The following is a 19,509-nucleotide window of genomic DNA, read 5'->3' as shown; positions in this document are numbered from 1 at the left end:
CCTTGTGAGTGACAAACTACAATGGTTTTGTAAACCTCACTGTCCCTTAACACCTACACCATCCAGCACATGTGTCAGAAGTAAGGTCCAGCAAACATGTTAGTGAAGTTCTGGAATGCTGCAGAAAACCCAGGACACAGGATCTACTCTCTTAGGAAGCTTCCCTGGTCATCCATGCTTGCTCCTCCCATGCGATGCTGCCAATAAACATTTAGCCAGTCATGCCTTTATCGACTCTGCAAGGAGTTTGGAGTTTATATGAGTTCATATACATGTTTATTCTGCAAAACACCTGAGTAGACACTGAACCAGAACTATGACTAGTCATTCTTTTTCGGAAGAAAGAAAGGATTCTGGGTGTGCCTCTCTTTCCCACACACACCTTGACTCCTTCCACTCATTCCTTTTTTTCCTCTCCCACCACATTAATCACCTTTAGTTGGGTGACCTTCCCTCAGATCAAAGCTCCTGTTCTCAGCTGATGGCTGCGGTGCTGACTTCCTGATCAAAGCCCCTGAGCCTGGGCTCTAAGTCTGACTCTCACCTTCCAAGACACGGACACTACATAAGCCTCCCACTCTGTGTCAGACCTCATTTACGATTTTCCTCTTCCACATGTGGAAATCAGGGCTTGAAGGTGGAACAGCCTTCCTTTCTAAAGCACTTGACTGGAGGAAAGACAGTCTTAAGCCCAGGCCTGTTTGACCTCCATTTGTGGCTGTTTCCCTGACTACCTGATCACCCTAGGTAAGATAACAGGCTCTTCTCTTCCCACCAGCACCCCAGCCTCCTTCAGCTCTTCTAAGGGTAGACACACACACACACACACACACACACACACACACACACACACACACACTCTTTCCTCTTCAAAACAGAGCACCTCTCAAATGGTATGTTATGAAGAGGCAGTCAAAAAATTGTTAAACACAATATACAAAACAACAAAAGCTGCTTTCCAATGTTTAAGAGCTATGATTGTCCCACTTGTCGGCACAATCAAATATGGAAAGTGAAGTCAGTGATCCATGAAACATTGCCAATCCGCTGGTTAGTCCACTAACTCACACAGGTATTCTTAGTCCTTTTGCCCCCAGGCTCAGAGATAGTCTTTTTTTCTTTTGTTCTTTGTTTTTTATGTATATCAGTAGACATTGGGGTCCTACTGGATCACCACCAACACACTGGCAGTATCACCAGGTATCAATACAACTGCAGAGACAGCAGCAGCACCAGGAAAACCCACCAAATAGATGGTGAAGGTGGCAGCTTGACTATCCATCTGCTTTAATAACAACTCAGGCTCTGCTGGAACTTCCTGGATCTTGAGTCAATATAAACCTTTATTAAAAAAAAAAAAGTGTTCTAGTTGAGTGAGTTCTTTATTTACACATACCTCATTGTATCTCAATGGAAATAAGGCATCTTCTAAGGCACAATGATGTTCATAAAGAAAAAAGTTCAATAGAAAAAGATAAATACAACAGAGAGGATTTGAGAAGGGTTTATTTGTTGGGGGAAGGGAGGCTTTTGTTTGCTTTTTTTGTTTTGTTTTCTGAGAGAGGGTCTCACTCTATAGTGTACCCATACATACACAAATACATTGCTGAGTGAACAAAGTCACTTATTACAAGAATGAACTATTTATAAAAATATATGAAGAGAAAATAATCTAAATCTAAACATAAGAAAATGTCATTAATGGTTTTCTGTGAGAAAATGGGATTATTCAGTATTCTTTTCTTTGGCTTATCTAAACTTTCTGCCTTTCCTCCACTAGTGTGTCATTTACACCGGGATCGGGGTAGAGGAAATAAAGAAGGTCTACATCTGCATGAAGTACCAAGGTCTGCTGGATGCTAAAGGAAACCACAACTTTGTTACACTTAAAAAAAAAAAGCTGAGTTTGGTGGCACACACCTTTAATCCCAGCACTCAGTATTTGGAATGCGGCAGCAAGCAGATATCTGTGAATTGTCAGCCAACCTGGTCTACATGATACGTTTCAGGCCAGCCAGGACTACATAAACCCTGTAGCACGAATCTTAAAAGGTCTTATTAATAAAAACAAACCTGGAGCCAGGTATTGGGGTGAACGCTGGAAGATCAGAGAAACAGAACAAGCCACAGCCACCTCACCTTGCCAATTCCTCAGTTGATCCTGTTTCCTCAGACTGGAAGCCTCTGAGTCCTTATCCAGAATGAATCTCAGATGAACTGCTGCTAAAAGCCTAAAAGCTTAACCAGCTCTAGTTCCTGGTCCTCACACCTTATATACCTTTCTGCTTTCTGCCATCACTTCCTGGGATTAAAGGTGTGAGTCACCATGCCTAGCTGTTTCCAGTGTGGCTTTGAACTCACAGAGATCTGGATGGATCTCTGCCTTCAGAATGCTAGGATTAAAGGTGTGAGTGCCACCATTTTCTGGCCTCTGTATCTAGTGGCTGTTCTGTTCTCTGACTCCAGATAAGTTTATTAGGGTGCACAATATTTTGGGGGAACACAATATCACCACACCCTGTCTTAAAAAACATAAAAATTAAAAAAAAAGTGTAGTGTTCTTATTTTTATTGAGCTTTAGTTTGTTAGTGGGGAACTAAGATGAGAATATGATTTGATACAATTCCCATGTTTGCTAGTCAAATATCTATTTCTAATCACATTAAATTCAGTGACTGACACAAATATCTCTAATAATGTAATAAAATTTTGCTTAACTGCTATTTGCTAAGTTACAACAGTGCCACCCATCATCAGACAAGGGTAGTGGAAAGCCAGTGACAACCAACTAGGATCACTTCCTCCATCAGTCACAAGGCAGGCGACCCTTCTTCCCTAGCTCAAACCCAACAGAGACACTTAAGAAGTCTATTTCCACATCTCCATAATGACCAAGAAATAGTTGGCTCACCTGAATCAAAGTCTTTATCCTGATGCAATCCATAAAGCAGCCCCCTCTACCAAGCTGGGGTGCCAGAACAAGCTGACTTCCAGCCCTCATCATTCAACTAGAGAGGAGGACTGAAGAGAAGCACTGTGTGCCAACTCTGGGTAGGCTGGGTGCCCTACAAATTATTTTTGTTCAATCTTTGTAAGGGTCTACAGAATAATCTATAAATATTATGTCTTTGATACTTAAAATTTTTTATATATGTGTTATGTGTTAGTGTTTATGAGGAAGGTGTGGGTCTGCACATGAGTGCTGGTGCCCAAAAGAAGCTAGAAAATATCAGGTCCCCTGGAGCTGGAGTTAATGGAACAGGGTCTAAGTCCTCTGCAACAGCAATATATGCTCTTAACCACTGAACCATCTCTCCAGTCCCTATGAAATGTTATTAAGTCCTTTTTACAAATGAAGAAACAGCAAATGGGCAATTTTAGTACAATAACCAAGCCACTAAAAATACAGGCAGGGCTCAACCTTCATCTTCTCATGTCTCCCTTACAGCCAAATGAAACAGTTAAGAGACAGGGAGCAGGGAGGGAGAGCCTTAACTAAGATCCCTCTTTATAATCCTTCTTCTGCTGGCTAGGGTGTAACTCATGGTAAAGTGCTTATCCAGAGGGCTGCCCCAGGTGTCCCCTCTAGCATCACTAAACGAAAGGACACAGCTTTCTTCCTCCTCCTGACTCCTCTAGGTTAGGGTTGTGGAAACCATTCCTGTTTCTCACTGAACAGACTGGGTGCTAATTCTTCTTCAAGCACAGCATAAATGTCCTGTAATTTAATTTTAATTCTATTTAATCCAGTCATTTGATTAAAATAGTTTTAAAATCATCTAAATTCAAATGCAGTACTCATGCCCATTGGAATGTGACACACTCAAAGTCACATCTCTATGCCATTTAAAAAAAAGAATTTGCAAAGAACAAGCCACATTATATCTTCCCTTAATCATTTACTTATTATTCTGGAAGCATATTGGTTAACTTTGGAAGTTTAAAACAAAACTCTCATTAACTTTATGAAGCATAGCATCATTCAAACTCTCAACTGTTCACCTACAACATCCTAACCCAGTAACAAAATCAAACAGCAAATTACCACAGACATCACTGACCGGAACTGAAACAAGGCAATGAAGAAATCTCATGCTCTCATATCAAGTTGAGTATTATACTTGATTAAACCAGTTCTCTAACATTACAGCCTACAGTGACAAAACCTCATCCCTGGGCTATTGTCTAGATTTCCCTACCGTGTAGGTACCGAGCGTTTCTAACACTTCACAACAAAGACAGAACCTCTCCTGGAAACCAGGTTCCCACATCAGCAGCCCCAGCCTGCCTACACTGTGGGAGGCTCCTTTCCATACCTCTGTATCTTCTCAGAGGATTTGTTGTTAAACTTCAGCATGATGATCTAAACCAGCAATTCTCAACCTGTGGGTCAAGACCCCTCTGGGGGTCAAATGACCCTTTCACAGGGGTTGCCTAAGACCATCAAAAAACAAAGAAATTATGATTCATCACAGTAGCAAAATTACAATTATGACGTATCAATGAAATAATTTTATGGTTGGGGATCACCACAACATGAGGAACTGTATTAAAGGGTGGCAGAAATAGGAAGGTTGAGAACCACTGATCTAAACTGTTCTACACTTACACACAGCTACAGTTTTTAACATGTTTTTATCCTCTACAAGATCAAATGTTTTTCTTCACTGTTTAGGCTCAAATAATATCACTGAGTTAGAATCATCTCTAGCAACTAATTTTATAAATATCATTGAACCTACAAAGTTATGAAGACAGAAAAGAGAAAGGTTAATCTCACTTTGGTATGAAAAGGTAATAAATATATCTTCACAAGTCTTAAAGGATTTTACTAATACTACTCATAAAAATATCCCATCTTTGTGATATGTTCAGCCCCTAGTTGTACTTTAGTTACCAGAGCTGGATGCCTGCAGGGCTCATTATGGACAAGCAGACTGCTGCCCTGCAGAAGTAACTTTCTGGGAGCTACAGACAAAATGTATCATCACTACTCCACTCTTCAGATTACTCTAGAAGTTCAAGGGCTTCTAACATGTTCTAAACATTCTACAATAGAGAAATAAGTGCTAGCACATCTTAACAGAAAAGGTCCACTTGTCAGAGGACAATTCCTAGATGTCGGCTTGTTGTACTGGAAATTCTAAAATACAAATGTAAAATGTGAAGAGCTTGGCTTCTCAGGCCCTCAAAGCCCAGCCACTGTCCATCTCTTGAGTATGCTTATGACCCTCTTTTGAAATTACTGGGAGTAGGTCTCAGATCTATAACTATATAAATGTTTGTGGGAAATCCTCCAATAACAGATGCTCTAAAAAATATAAACTGCTTCCCAGCAAGTCCCTAACCAAATTCTAGTAGGTAAGCAAAATAGTTTATTTTTGTTCTTAAATCAGAATTTCTACCCATGACCATGGGTAAGAATTCCATAAACTCCTAGAAGTGGCATCCAACTTTTCCTGGTGTGCAGTTCTATGCGTTCTGCGCAGACTTGCAGGAGGGTGCTGTGGTCTGGGTGCACAGTCCTCTACAGGATGCTACTGAGAAGTAATGGACCTTTGAGATGTGGGGCCTGGTGGAAGGCCCTTAGGCCATTGGCACCATGCTCTCAGAAGGGACTGTGGGGCCCTGCCCAGCCGTCTGTTTCTGCTTCAGTCTGATATAGAAAATTTTGTCTTCTACATGTGCTACAGCGAGGATATGCCACTGTCACCAGAGGCCCAAGCTGCAGGACCACTCAATTTTGGATGGTCACAGATAGAACTGTGAGCCAAAACAAACCTTTCTGTACTTCAGATAACCTGTCTTTGTTATCAAGGGTCTACACCACAAAATGCTGTCTGTGGCTTTTGCTATAGGAAGAGTACTGACAGCAACCTAGATGCTTAATTTGGTTCTGACTCCAGATGTAACAGCTTGAGGGCTTTAAGCAAGCTCCCGAGAATCCAGACTCATCATCTACATGAGTCTTGTACTCCAGACCAATGACCTTCATGCAATAAGGCCAGGAGTTTATAGAACATGTTTCTATGCCAAGATCAGTGCTGAAAAACACACAGAAAAGGCTTGACAAAGAGACATTAAATGAACTTCCAAGGAGGGTGGGGCTACACCAAGCTGCTAATCTACGTAATAGGTAACCTGTTTGAAAAGATTTAATCCTCCATACTTCAATACCCTCATCTATCTTGAAACTCCTAAAACAGCAGATGATTGGCTCTGCTGTTACTACGACAACCATTTCTCCAGTTGGAATACCAAGTTTTGCACACTGCTATAACCCATTCACAGTAAACTTGAAACACTAGACAGTTCCACATACACTCCTCTGGCTTCCTCCCCCTATAGCCAAGACACAGGAAACTTTCTATAAAAGAGTAAAGTGAAAGTATTTGGGAGGGCAGGAAAGATGGCACTATAAAGAACACCAACTGCTCTTCTAGAGGACCCAGGTTCAATTCCTAACACCCACATAGTGGCTCACAACTGTCTGTAACTCCTTTTTCAGAAGATCTGACATCCTCTCTGGCCTCTGCAAACACTGCACACATATGGTGCAAAGACACCCATACTTTTTTGTTTTTTGTTTTGTTTTTTTGTTTTGTTTTGTTTTGTTTTCAAGACAAGGTTTCTCTGTGTAGCTTTGCACCTTTCCTGGAACTCACTCTGTAGCCCAGGCTGGCCTCGAACTCACAGAGATCCGCCTGCCTCTGCCTCCCTCAGTGCTGGGATTAAAGGCGTGCCCTACCACCGCCCGGCACATCCATACTTTTTTTAAAAGTATTTTTGGCCTTACAGGTCTTACAGCCTGTTGCCACTGTTCAACTCCACAGACAGGAGACACATGAATGTGGTTGTGTACCAATAAAACTTTCCTCATGAACCGAAACTTCGACTTCGTAACATCTTCATGTGCCACAAAGTTTAAAACTATAAAGATGCTTTTTAGTCTTCGAGCTTTAAAATATAGAGTGTAGGTTAGATCTAAAGACCTTTCCTACAGCTGCCCTAACAGCATTCTACAGCTAGAGAACAGCAGTGAACATGACTAGCCCTTTCTGAAAACAGGCTCTGCAGAATCTGCTGGCAGCTTCCAAGTGACATCCAATTACAAGAAAGGACACTGGAACAGGCTGCCATTGCTTCAAATGACATCCAATTACAAGGACACAGCAAGCACTATCAAACTCACACACTAACATTTATTTTACTCACAATGCTGCTAACTCATTAAAACAACTCTATGAAAATCTTTGTACTATGCAGAGGCTCTTCTACTTCTCCCCTCTGTCCTCTAGACTCAAATTTATTGCCGAGATAATCAAACCACAAATAGAAGCGGTGATTGCTCACTTAAAAGAACAGATTTTTTTAAGGCAGTTAAAAAGATAACAATACTGGGTTTCAAAGGACTAGAAAAAAAAGCATACTCTTGCTGGTTATACAAATCATTACAATCTTTCTAAAGGCTTTGGGGCAAAACTGACCAAAACCTTACAGAAGTTTACATAACTTTTGATTTAACGTTTACACTTCTAGGAATGTATCTTAAGGAAAATACCAGACAAGTCAGCATATTGCATGTATATTGAGTTTATACTTTGAAGAACTGTACATACTCAGCAAAAGATTACAACTATTTAAATGTCCAAAAGAAGGTAAATCATGGATGGCATGCAAACAGAATTATGAGCAGCCACAGAAAAAATGGCATACGCCAAGTACTTGGCAGACAAGTCCTTAGTACATTGGTAGGAAACAAGCATATTACATTCCTATACAAGGTACAGGAACAGGCACTAGTGGGAGAGACAAGAACAGAGGCATTAGGCAGAGAAAAGACAGCCTGCACTACATGAGACTATGACCAAAATAATTCCTTATAAATTTAGTAAATTTTAAATGTAGTTGAAAGTGTTCATAGAGATGCCTGGGTGCTGGGAGTTTAAGTGAATTTTAATTTTTGGTAAGCTTTTTCTGTACTGTCCATGCTATTATAGTTTGTGGTAAATGTATAGTTTTTTGTTGTTGTTTTGTTTTAATTACATTTATTTGTGTGTGTATGCATGTAAAGTCAGAGGACAATTTAAGAAGTCAGTTTTCTCCTGCCACCATGTGAGTTCAGTGATGGAATTCACGTCATTGGGCTTGGTGGCAGCAACTTCACCCAATGACGCATCTTGTTGGCCTTGTTTAAAATTTTAAAAGTTATATGCTGAGTTGGGTGACACATGTCTTTAATCCCGGCACTGAAGGAGCAGTAGCAGGAAGATCTCTATACATTCAAATCCAGCCTGGTTAATCTAGCAAGTTTCAGGGCAGTCAGGCTATACAGACCATTTCAGAATAAAACATTTTTTAAATACTTATTAGAATATATACCAAGAATAAGCTAACACAAACTATGATTGTTAGGTGATAACAGCCCTTGGATGCAGGTTTAGTAATAATAACAAATGTCTCACTCTAAGGGAAATGTTGGTGGTTGGAAAATCTGTGGGTATGCAGGGTAGGGTTCTTTAGTCGGAGTAGGGATGGCTCCCAAATGCACGTACTGTATAGCGACACGGGGCTTAATGGGATGTCCAGACTGTGGCAGCTCTGGCTCTGTGAAAGGATGAATACAGGTCCTAAAAGGGTTTGAGGCCACAGCTTCCATCTCTGGCTCTGTCTTGATCTGTAATGCTTTCCAGCATGTTATACTAGATCAAGAATCCCCTCACCAGATATGTATGGCTCTTCGATGGCCTTCTTGGCCTTCACAGTAAGTTTTTGTACTCTATCCTGGCTGCAGAACTTTATCAGAGCAGCACAAAACAAATTAAGACAGAAACTATTGCCACTTTCCAATCAATTCCTTTCTGAACCTAACACTGGGAATAGTGGTCCATGCCTGTCTTACCAGCACTCAGGAGGTTAATGCAGGAGGAACTGGGTTTGAGGCTAACCTGCAAGCAAGGCTCTGTTTCAAAGCAATACAAGTAAAGTAAAATAACCTACTTTTAAAGGATTATTAGCATAATTCTTATTCAGTTAACTCCAAAAAATCTGTTTATTAACAGCAATCTGAGCCTAAACTTTTCTTTCTTACAAGGAAAAGTCAATCTTCACAAGAACAAAATGATAAACTCGAACCTGACTAAAAAGAAGTGGTGCTTTCATGAGTTACAAACTGAAGCATGTGTATGTAAAGAATCTTAAACTATTAGCACTAGGATGTTGCATGTGTAGAGGAAAATGGGTCCCTAGTATCTCATGGTTGCAAATCATAACCAGCAAGTGACTCTCAAGCCCTACTAGGTGTGAATTTCAATGTACATGATAACTCCCATAAGACATGAGTGGTGGTTTATAGAGCCATGTCCAACATCAAACTGATACACTGGGTAGAAGGTACCACTGACTTCACTTTAGCAGTAATGGTGTTTATTCTACTCGGCACTGTACATACAGAATGTTGAGTAAGCATGTGACTCCCTGATAGGCCTCACTATGATTAATGCTAACAAGGTCAAGCATGCCTGTTAGCTTCTTTTGAAAAACTTGTTAAATTAAGAATGTGCTTTATTTGAAAGCAATATTTGCACAGGCATACATTTTTAATGACACAGTACTACAGTAATGAAGACTTTCTGTGACCAGACAGTTCTTCTACAATTACAAAACTCTTTCACCTCCAAACAGTCCTGATTCTTTTGGCAAATCCTTGTTTCCTAAAGCCCCCAGGGTTCACTGTCAGACACTCCCACAGACAACAGACTCATAAGAAACAAACACAAAATGATGAAACTGTCAGATCAAACTATAACCTTTCAGTCTTAAGAGCTCCCACTCTATGCCCTGAGCTTCTGGGGTGGGGGGTGCCCACACATTTTACTGTCAGGCTTTTATATGTCAAAGGTATGAAACAGATGTGATTCCTTCTCATTCAAAATGGAACTTGTAAAGGAGTCATTCCCTGAGGTGCTTCCCCAGGCACTGACCTGCAGAATCCCATGCAAAACCCAAGAACATCATCAACACACGTAGTCACAAGCATCCTAATGAAATATTTTCAGCCTACTTTTTAAACAGAATGCTTCACAGCCCATAGGTTAGGTAAGTCAGGAAGCTAGTGTAGAAGGAGGACCTGGCCAAGGCAATCTGGGAGAACATGTAAAACTGTCCTATTGTTCCTAGGAGACATGGCTCTGACTACGTCTGCCCCACTCAGGTCTGGGCCTGCAGAGCAAGGGCAGTTCTTCCTTTTCTGGAAGCTTCTATAAAAGGCTGCCACTGCCCTGCTTTGTCCTCCAGGGCTGTTGAAAAAATATGAAATAGAATGAAAACCTTTTGCAAAATTAAAACTTCAGGGCTGGACAGATGGCTCAGTAGTTAAGAGTACCAGCTGCTCTTCCAGAGGACCTGGGTTCAATTCCTAGCACCCACATGGCAGTTCACAACTGTGTGTAGCTCCATTTCCAGGGTATCTGACACCCTTAAACTTGCAGGCAAACACCAACGCACATGAAATAAAAATAAATATATCATTAAAATTTCAATGTAAATGTGTCACATTCTATATATGTTTAAAATATTTCAGGGACGAAACTACTTTCTAACATGCAGAAAGGAATCTAATACTGTTCTTGGCAGCCTTTGAAGTGTATTTTGTGGTGTCTATCTGTGTCATTTGTAAAATGACAGGCTACCACACAGGAAGTCAAGGTCTTAGGTGCAAGGTAAAATGCCCTGGGCAAGGAATAAAAAAATAGATATGACATTTACAATCAAGAACATCCTAGTAGCTTCAAACTACACACACATATGCAAACAACAGTCATCCAGAAAAATTAATATTCTCATTAACAAAACTATTTGATTTTTAAAGAACATATTAAAGTATTTGTTTTAACTTCAAAATGTCAAATCATGAGACTAGGTAGTGGTTTCTTTGAAAGATTTGAAACTCTCTTACCTCCCACATGTATACGTTATTCCTAACCTGAGATCTTTTCTTCTTATCACCAACAAACGGACCAAACTTTTTCCCTTTTAAAATTGGTTTAGTGGCCCAGACACCTAGAAAAACAAAACCAATATTTTTATAACGTAATGTGGTTATTTTAAATATTGAAAGCATTAATGTCATTCAGTTTTACAAAACAATTAAAAAGCAAGGTTGCCCAACAGCAAAGTAACTGTGAGTAAATTCAATCAAACCAAATAATGTCCTCCAGGGGATTCTGAGTTTTCTGTAGTCCCTCAGTATTTTCTAAATAGTCTGTAAATAATCTGCAATGCTTAATACGTTTTAAAAGTTTTTATTAACTTTCATATGTAAAATAGACCATATATATATAATACAATCACAAAACTTGAAAATTAACATAAGAAACTGTTGGAGCCCACTAGATTTCCTAGTGGCTGTTCCCAGCAGGACTGCATGGGAGGTTGATTGGACCACGGGCCTGGGTACCAGGTGTTTGTAAGGGTCTAACTAGCAAGGGGGAGGTCTTTTGCTCCACCCCTTAGCATTGTTATAAATAGACCTTTGGAATAAAGTTCTGGGCCGGTGGATAAGGATCCAGGTCCACCCGTTTTCTCTATCCTGCGTTTTCTCTCAGTTTCCCTCCTCACCACCATTTCTAACTAAATCTCTTATCCCTCATTCCTCAAGAGTTTCTGGAGTAAGTAAGTGTGGGGGCTGGTGCCCCACAAGAAACAAAATACAAGTGGAAAAAAACTACAAATAACTTAAACTCTTCATTGTCTATCTACAGATTTCAAATAGTCCCTACTAAACATAAGTTGTTTTTATAATGGTTAGGACTTGGTTTTTATTAATAAATACTTTCAGAGTTGATTTGCCTAATTAGAGTGGAAAACTCTTTCCTCTCTCATTAGCTTCGTGAAACATAGCTCATGGGACAGCTTGCCTTCCAGAGTGTCAAAAAGTCAACATACATGCTCATCCACAGCATCCCTTAGGATTATTTCTGTCTCTTATTCACCTATCATGAAGCACCCAGATAGGATAAAGGCACAGTCAATGGAATGGCAAAAGCCCAGGAGTCAAGAGAATCACATATTCTGGACAGGATCCTTCATGTATAAGACAAGAGGTGAACAAAAAAAAAAAAACAAGCCGGGTGGTGGTGGCGCACGCCTTTAATCCCAGCACTCGGGAGGCAGAGCCAGGCGGATCTCTGTGAGTTCGAGGCCAGCCTGGGCTACCAAGTGAGTCCCAGGAAAGGCGCAAAGCTACACAGAGAAACCCTGTCTCGAAAAACCAAAAAAAAAAAAAGACAAGAGGTGGAGGCTAGCCCCGTCATGTGTGGCTAATACGTATACACTCCACTCCCACCAAAGACAGCTTGGAACTGCATCTGTGAAACAACCAGTTGGCTGAACTGTGAGACAACCACTTTTGTTCAAAGAAGATAATATAAAAACGCCAATGCTCACTAAGCAAATTTCCAATGAGAATTAGAAAAAGTGCTTGTCAGAGTCACACACTCACTGAGCATCAGAAGAGCATCTAGAAGGCAAAAGGGAGGGTATAAGCATGATCTATTCAAGAGTATGCTCTTACAAGATTTTGACAACTTACTCTTAGCCTTCTATCTAAAACTTATATCACAAAAACAAATTTCAAATACATACAAGCTTGTGTATTCAACAAGAATTCTAGCCAGCTTATATTGTTCATTCAGATACCCCTAAGGGTCCCTAAGTATCTGGAAATGGCAAAACAACGGGTAAAGCAGACTCACTATCAGTAACAGGGACAGATATAAAGTGATAACATAATCACACTCAAGGCACAGCGAAATCAGAGGAAACCACCCACTCTGTGGAACAAGGCTCACAGGGATGCAGAGGAGGGCACACTGGGACACACAACCAAGGACAGAATATGCAGGTTCACTGTGTGTTTGGAGGTGGCGGTGGAGGGGGGCGGTAGTTTCCTCCCACCCCCCCCCACCCCACTTTTTTGAGACAGGGTTTCTCTGTGTAGTTTTGGAGCCTATCCTGGAACTCACTTTGTAGACCAGGCTGGCCTTGAACTCACAGAAATCTGCTTGCCTCTGCCCCCGAGTGCTGGGATTAAAGGCATGCGCCGCCACCACCCTGCTAGTCTTCTTTTATAACCCATGTCCATCCTGGATTCTTACGTGGAAAGTACATATACACCACATAATTTAAGTGAGGGCCAACCTTTCCTTTTTTTGCATAATGCTTACCTAACATGATCCCTGCTCCCAAAGGAAGCAGCCTACTCTTTGCTGCCTGCCTCCTGTGATGAGCATACTCACCAATCCGGGTCTTGTCAACTGCAGATGGTAAAAGCCTCACTTCCTCTGGAAGTCCTCGAAGCACGTGTTCAGGTACCCCAGCCAGAGTTTCAGTGGCAGCCACAGACTCAGTGTTCTGTAAGTCAAACAGTAGAAGGATCATAGGAAAAGGAAGAAAACCAGTAGTGTTGTTTTTATTTTGTTTTGTACTGCTTTTTAGTTTCTCATCCAATAATCAAATAATGAAAACTATCTGAAACTGGAGCATGCAGAGCAGACTGGGACAGGTTGTTCAGCAGCTCTGGAGTTGCTGTGCCACTTACTGAGACTCCTAATAAAACACCAGCAACTTGCAAACCAGGATCTGTTTTGCTCCAGCCACCTATATCCAGTTTCAAATATGTAAGTCCTTAGCACTACACTGCTTTTTAACTTCTAACAGAATCGGGCAGCAAAGTACAGCTTATGCCTGTTTCTAAATCAAAGGCTACCAGCAGTACACCACAACCTTAAAAGAATAATTTTGGCACACTCCACGAGGGCCATTTCACCTATCAGGTGCTGCCCCACTCCTGAATCCCTCCAGCAACCTGAGCAGCTTGGACATTCCACAGAGATGACAGTTTACTGTTAACCCTCACTTCAAGTGGGGCTTTCCAAGAAGCAATAGCTGATCACTATGTACTAGGTCACTAGACAGCAAAGGCATGATATCTCAGAGTTGACAGGAAATAAAGAATGCTATACAATTAATTCTCAAAATTTAGGCTGGAATTCATCAGAATCTTAAGAAATAAGATTAGTATTCGATGTTTATGTAAGGAATAAGGGGACTGGTGTCAATGAGGAGAACAAGCTTTTAGAATAGCTTGCTGCATAGAAAACTAAAAAGATTATCAAGCCCCTCTGCCCAAAAAAAGGTCATACAAACTCAAAACTCCTGGAGTTTCAATTTGGAAAACAAAAACAAAACCAGGCTGTGGCTGTTTAATAAAAATCAGTTGCAGTCATCATGGACTACTCTCTGGCCTGCTTGGAGTCAGCAAGCCAAGAGGATAGTTACAGACGTGTCGCCTCTGGAGCAAGGCCAAACTACTAGTGTGCTTGCTTCAGAAGCACAAATACTTTGTTCTGCTCTGACTGACATCCTTTTCAACAAATCATCCAACAGTTTCTAAAAATGGAAGTTTCAAATTGCCCCAGAAAACAGCCTCCTGTACCTCTAATTAGCTAAAAATATGAATAAACTTAGAAGGCATTTTTCACTTCCACATATGGTATTCCCATTTTAAAATGTTTTAATCTATAAGCTGGGTATTATGAATAAGTTTTCTGTCAAAGGAAGAAAAATACTGGCCTGACAGTATCCTATACCGTGATTTTTCTATGGTGTCAATAACACCAATAAATACTAGCCAGAATTATGAGTGTATCGGTCTGGCCACTTAGAATAACCAATGAGAGCCTTCTTCCTTTTCTAGCTGTGGCCCACCTATCCTCCCCAAGAGGTAGCCCCTTCACACACGTGCCTATGTACACACACACACACACACACACACACACACACACACCAAGGAAACTGAGGCTTAGGGAAGTGGCCTAAGTTGCTCACAGATGACTCTGAACCCTGGTCTAACTTTGAAACCCAAATAGTTACTGTGGGTTCCCATTAAGACTCACTGGAATCATCTAAGATGCTCTGCTGCACAATTTCCAGACTCCTGGAATAGCAGCAAGAGGTATTGCCCAAGGCAGACATGGTCTTCCATAGGAAATATGTCCCTTCAATGGAGACATGTACTAAAACTCCTGAAATGCCTGTGAATATAAAGGGCTTCAGCAGAGCTGCCTGGGGTTAAGCCTGTTTGGGGTCAACCTGTTACCTGGGTGTGTCTTATGTCTTGTTTTGGTTTTGGTCTTGCTAAGCGGCCTCCACTCAAACTGGCTGGTCTCAATCTCAAGATCTTCCTGCCTCAGTCCCTGAAGTATTGGGATTACGATGATGAGATTTTTAATGTGGGTTCATCTTTCTAGGAGAAGCTCTCTTTGCTGTCCACTGTAGTTTTCTTCAATGAAAATAAGACTCAACTAAGTTCACAGCAAAACTCTCTAGAGCCTGTCAGCCATGGCTTCCCCCTTCCATCAGCCTAACTGCTGGAACATCTCCGTGGCTGCAAACTGCTCAGCACATTCTCAGAAAAGCAGTGGCTTGAGAAGTAGAAGGCAGGCTCCATCACCCCACTTCCCTTGTTTTTTCTTGCAATAAGTTTCTAGGCAATTTTTCCTAACTGTTTATATACCATGTTGATTGTGTAGCATAACACGTACTGTGCTGACTGTGCATCCCTGTGAGGCTACAGTAGATACAGATGGTGGCTCTCTCATTCCCAATGCTGGAGACTTGAAATATTGTTTGCATTTATATAGGTGAACAAGTATCTGATTCTTTGTTAAGATAACTAACGTAACATCTTTAAAAGAATATATTGGGTGTGTATGTTTGCCTGCATGTATACACATGTACCTGATGTGTGCTTTGTGCCCAGAGGCCAGAAGAAGATTCCAAATCCCTTGGAAGAAGAGTTACAAAAAGTTGTGAGTTGTCCTGTGGGTGCTGGAAAGTGGACCCAGATCCTCCCCAAGAGCAGCTGTTAACGACTGAGCCACCTCTCCACCACCATCACCCTGTCCTTCTTAAGAGGGACAGACTTGAACTAGCAGAGTCATCTCTCAGGACACATTTTTCCATGTGTGTGGTAATGTCTTGAATTTATGATAGATACTCCTTGGGGCTGATCCCACTTGCACCCACACATCTGTAGTAACAAAATCCAAAAATGCTCAAGTTCTTTACAAAAACGGCACAGAATGTATATATGCCCTGCACACATCTTCTCATGTACTTTAAACCCACCAAGTATGGGTTAAGCACTATGTAAACTGATGTTAAATCTTATTATTTAGGGAACACGGGAAAGAGAATCCTCTACATGTTAAATGCAGAAACAAGTTTGCCTTCCAAATATTTTCAACCTGAACTTTGTAAAGTCTAGAGGTGCAGAAACCATGGATACTGACTGACTACACAAAAATCCTTTTTATTAGAAAATGTAATTTTAGAAACAAGCAATTTAGAAATAAATCTTTGGAACAAAGGAATTTTTCTTTAATTCTCTCCCCTACTGCATTCATAAGCTGGGCTCTTTTCTACATTTACTATGACAGTACCAGATACATTTTCTTACTCCGAACTGGCTGGCCTTGGTTCTTACATGAAACAATCACAACTGTTTCTCATTTTGGTCTTAATCTAAAAGAAACTACAATAAATATCTACTCAGTACTAGTGCACTGATATATTTCTGAGTCCCTACTGCAGTCCAGACTACACATCACATTTACCCCAACAATGCATCTCTGTGGTAAGGAACATCAAAATTAAATGCAAACAATTCCCAATGCTCAGAATCAAAATCAAGCAGTGATGGGATGGGAATAGAGGTGCCACTTCAGAGAAAATGTGCTAGGTTTCAGGTGTGACAAAATGCAAAAGGCAATAGTAGGGACCAAATCATGACTAGGAAGAACCCTGGTGAACTCAGAGAGCAATTAGGCAAAAAAAGGGCCCATGTGTTCAGGACAGAGGAGATGAAAGTGGCTATTGTAGAATATTACTTTAAGGTGTGTTACTTTCTTTTTTTTTAACCTCGGAGCTGAGGACCGAACCCAGGGCCTTGCACTTGCTAGGCAAGCATTCTACCACTGATCTAAAGCCCCAACCCCAAGGTGTGTTACTTTTGTTTATGTTGCATTTGTTTAACTCTGTGCAGCTGTGTTACTTTGTCTGTCTGAAACACCTGGTGGGCTAATAAAGAGCTGAATACCCAACAGGGAGGCAGGAAAAAGGACAGGCAGGGCTAGCAGGCAGGGAGAATAAACAGAAGGAGAAATCTAGGAGGAAAAAAATCAAGAAGGAGCAAGAACAAGGAGAGAAGGATGCTGTAGGGGCCAGCCACCAGCCACACAAGCCAGCCACAGAGTAAGAGTGAAAGTAAAATATACGGAAGGTAAGAAAAGGAAAAAGCTCAGAGGCAAAAGGTAGATTGGATAATTTAAGAAAAGCTGGCAAGAAACAAGCCAAGCTAAAGCTGGACATTTGTAACTAAGGATAAGCCTCCATGTGTGATTTATTTGGGAGCTGGGTGGCAGGCCCCCCAAAAAGCCAAAGAGTTAAAACAAACAAGTACAAGAGGCAGCCAGAGCTAAGGCAAGGACAGCCAGAGGTGAAGCCTAGAGAACAACAGCCACCAACATGGAACAAAAGGCAAAGGAAGCAACTGAACACAGCAGAAGCTGTGCTCGGCAAGCGGCAAGCGACCCACTGCTTCTTTAGACTCTCAGGCTCCTCCACAGTATGAGCCCAAAGTGTCTATCCTTGCTGCCGCTGAATAAAGGCACACACCTGCTTTAGGTTTTTAAGGAGACCTCAGTGCTCCAGACTGAAGAAGTTACAGGATTTCCCTGTTTTCCTATGGTAGGGACTCACTCTAAACATGCCAATGCACAAATCTAGGACAGTAATGTGGGAGCCCGTTTTCAGGTTCCTCGTGGCTTTACCCAGCAGGTCCTCATAGAGAGGATGATTAGGGCCACTTGTCTGAGTGCAGGTGTCTGAAATGGTCTGCACTTGGCTGTGCTGGGAAGGAGGTCTTTTGTTCCACCCCTTGGCGTCTCTATAAATACCCTGGGGCAGAGACAGTCGGCCCGTTGGAAAAGGTTCCAGGCCCTCTCGAGGCTATCCTTTATTTTCTATCTGTTTATCTCCACAATATAAATCCTTCTATCTAATATTTCCTGCTGCTCTCACTCAAGAAAACTCTGGGGAACTGTGGGGTTGGTGGATAAACTCCCCACAAGTAAGCATGAAATTTAGTGTGGTAAGTTAGTGAGTTACGTAGTCTTAACTAATTCATTGATTTTTGTTGATTTGATGCCCTCAACTTTCTACTATCTCAAAGCAAAGAGAGCCAATCATCCTCCCTCATCCCCAACTGATGGCCACAGTTCCCCTTTCTTCATTCAATCATTAACAAATACTTTCTGAGTGTCTGTTCCATGCTGGCACTGTGCTGAGTATCAAGGAAACAATGGATAATAGCGCCAATCAAGACCTTCTCATGAAGCTCATCCATTGGGGAACCTCTGTTCCCACTGCCTAACACAAGAAACCTTAAAGATGTGATGTTCCATGTCTGACCTTACTGGAAACTGAAGAAACACATGCTTTCTCGTGCCATCTGTCCCTTGACCCTAGATGTCTTTCTCATGCTAGATGGATGGGGACCTGAGGGAGGATAAGATTCATCACTCTTCCCTCTGGGCAAATGTGTGCTCAGTGCTTTATGAATGTTTCTTCATTTAATCATCGTAACAACCACACAGTCACAGCGAACTCAACAGTGTTTAGAAGAGATCAGACACCACTCCAGGAAGATCCAAAAGGTACTTTTATGACCCATATTTTACAGAGGAAAGTGAAAGCTTTCCATCGTCACAGCCACTGTATGGCAGAACTAGGTGATCCAAGCCAGTCAGGCTAGGGTGGGGCCACAGGGCAGTCCTGAAGAGTCACTCTCCACACTACACAGTGTGATATTGCAGTTATATAAACCCAGATTGTCCCTATTGCTCCAACCTTTCTGGGGTTCACAAAGTCAGACCTACTATTATAATAACACCAAGAAAATATCTGCCATTTTTAGCATACACTGTGGAGAGTGAAATTTCCTAGAGGCTGTGAACGTGACAAAATCATTCTGACAAAATGTGGGAATGCTTAATTTCTTAAACTTTCCTGATTTGTGACTAGACACTGTAGTCTAAAATTATACCAAACCAATCAAAGTTTTGATACTTCCCTAGAGCTATGTGAATGCTACCACTGGAGAAGCTGAGGAAGAAGCCATGGGATGATGCAGCATTCCAAGGTGATGTTGCTAACCTCTGAGAGAACAAACTAGAACAATCTAGGATGCACTGCAGTATTTCAGAGTCCTAAGCACAGTGATCTGCCATCACTGCTGCAGCCAGCCCAGGAGGCACAAGAAAGCAACAGAATGGAGTTCCCCCTCAAACCCAGGGAAGAAGCCACACACCACACTAGGACTAGCACCTAAAGGTGCCAGTTTGCATTTTTACTGTTGGCCTGTGAACTTCACCAGGATCAGCCAGG

At 41.5% G+C, this 19,509-nt stretch overlaps 1 protein-coding gene across 4 annotated transcripts in view; it reads right to left on the bottom strand.

Annotated features, from left to right (window-relative positions):
- Positions 1-19,509, bottom strand: part of Prdm2 (PR/SET domain 2) — a 112,532-nt gene that overhangs the window by 64,286 nt on the left and 28,737 nt on the right. For all 4 annotated transcript variants that reach the window (XM_052718892.1, XM_052718895.1, XM_052718893.1 and 1 more), the window contains 2 exons: positions 13,299-13,413; positions 10,958-11,061 (listed from right to left, as the gene is read on the bottom strand). In XM_052718892.1, coding sequence (XP_052574852.1) covers positions 10,958-11,061; positions 13,299-13,413 — 219 coding nt within the window. The remainder of the gene's footprint in view (positions 1-10,957; positions 11,062-13,298; positions 13,414-19,509) is intronic.

This window comes from Peromyscus californicus, unplaced genomic scaffold, assembly GCF_007827085.1.
Source record: "Peromyscus californicus insignis strain IS unplaced genomic scaffold, ASM782708v3 Scaffold_5__1_contigs__length_169319896, whole genome shotgun sequence".
NCBI lineage: Eukaryota > Metazoa > Chordata > Mammalia > Rodentia > Cricetidae > Peromyscus > Peromyscus californicus.
This window is presented reverse-complemented; position numbering and strand designations above follow the sequence as displayed.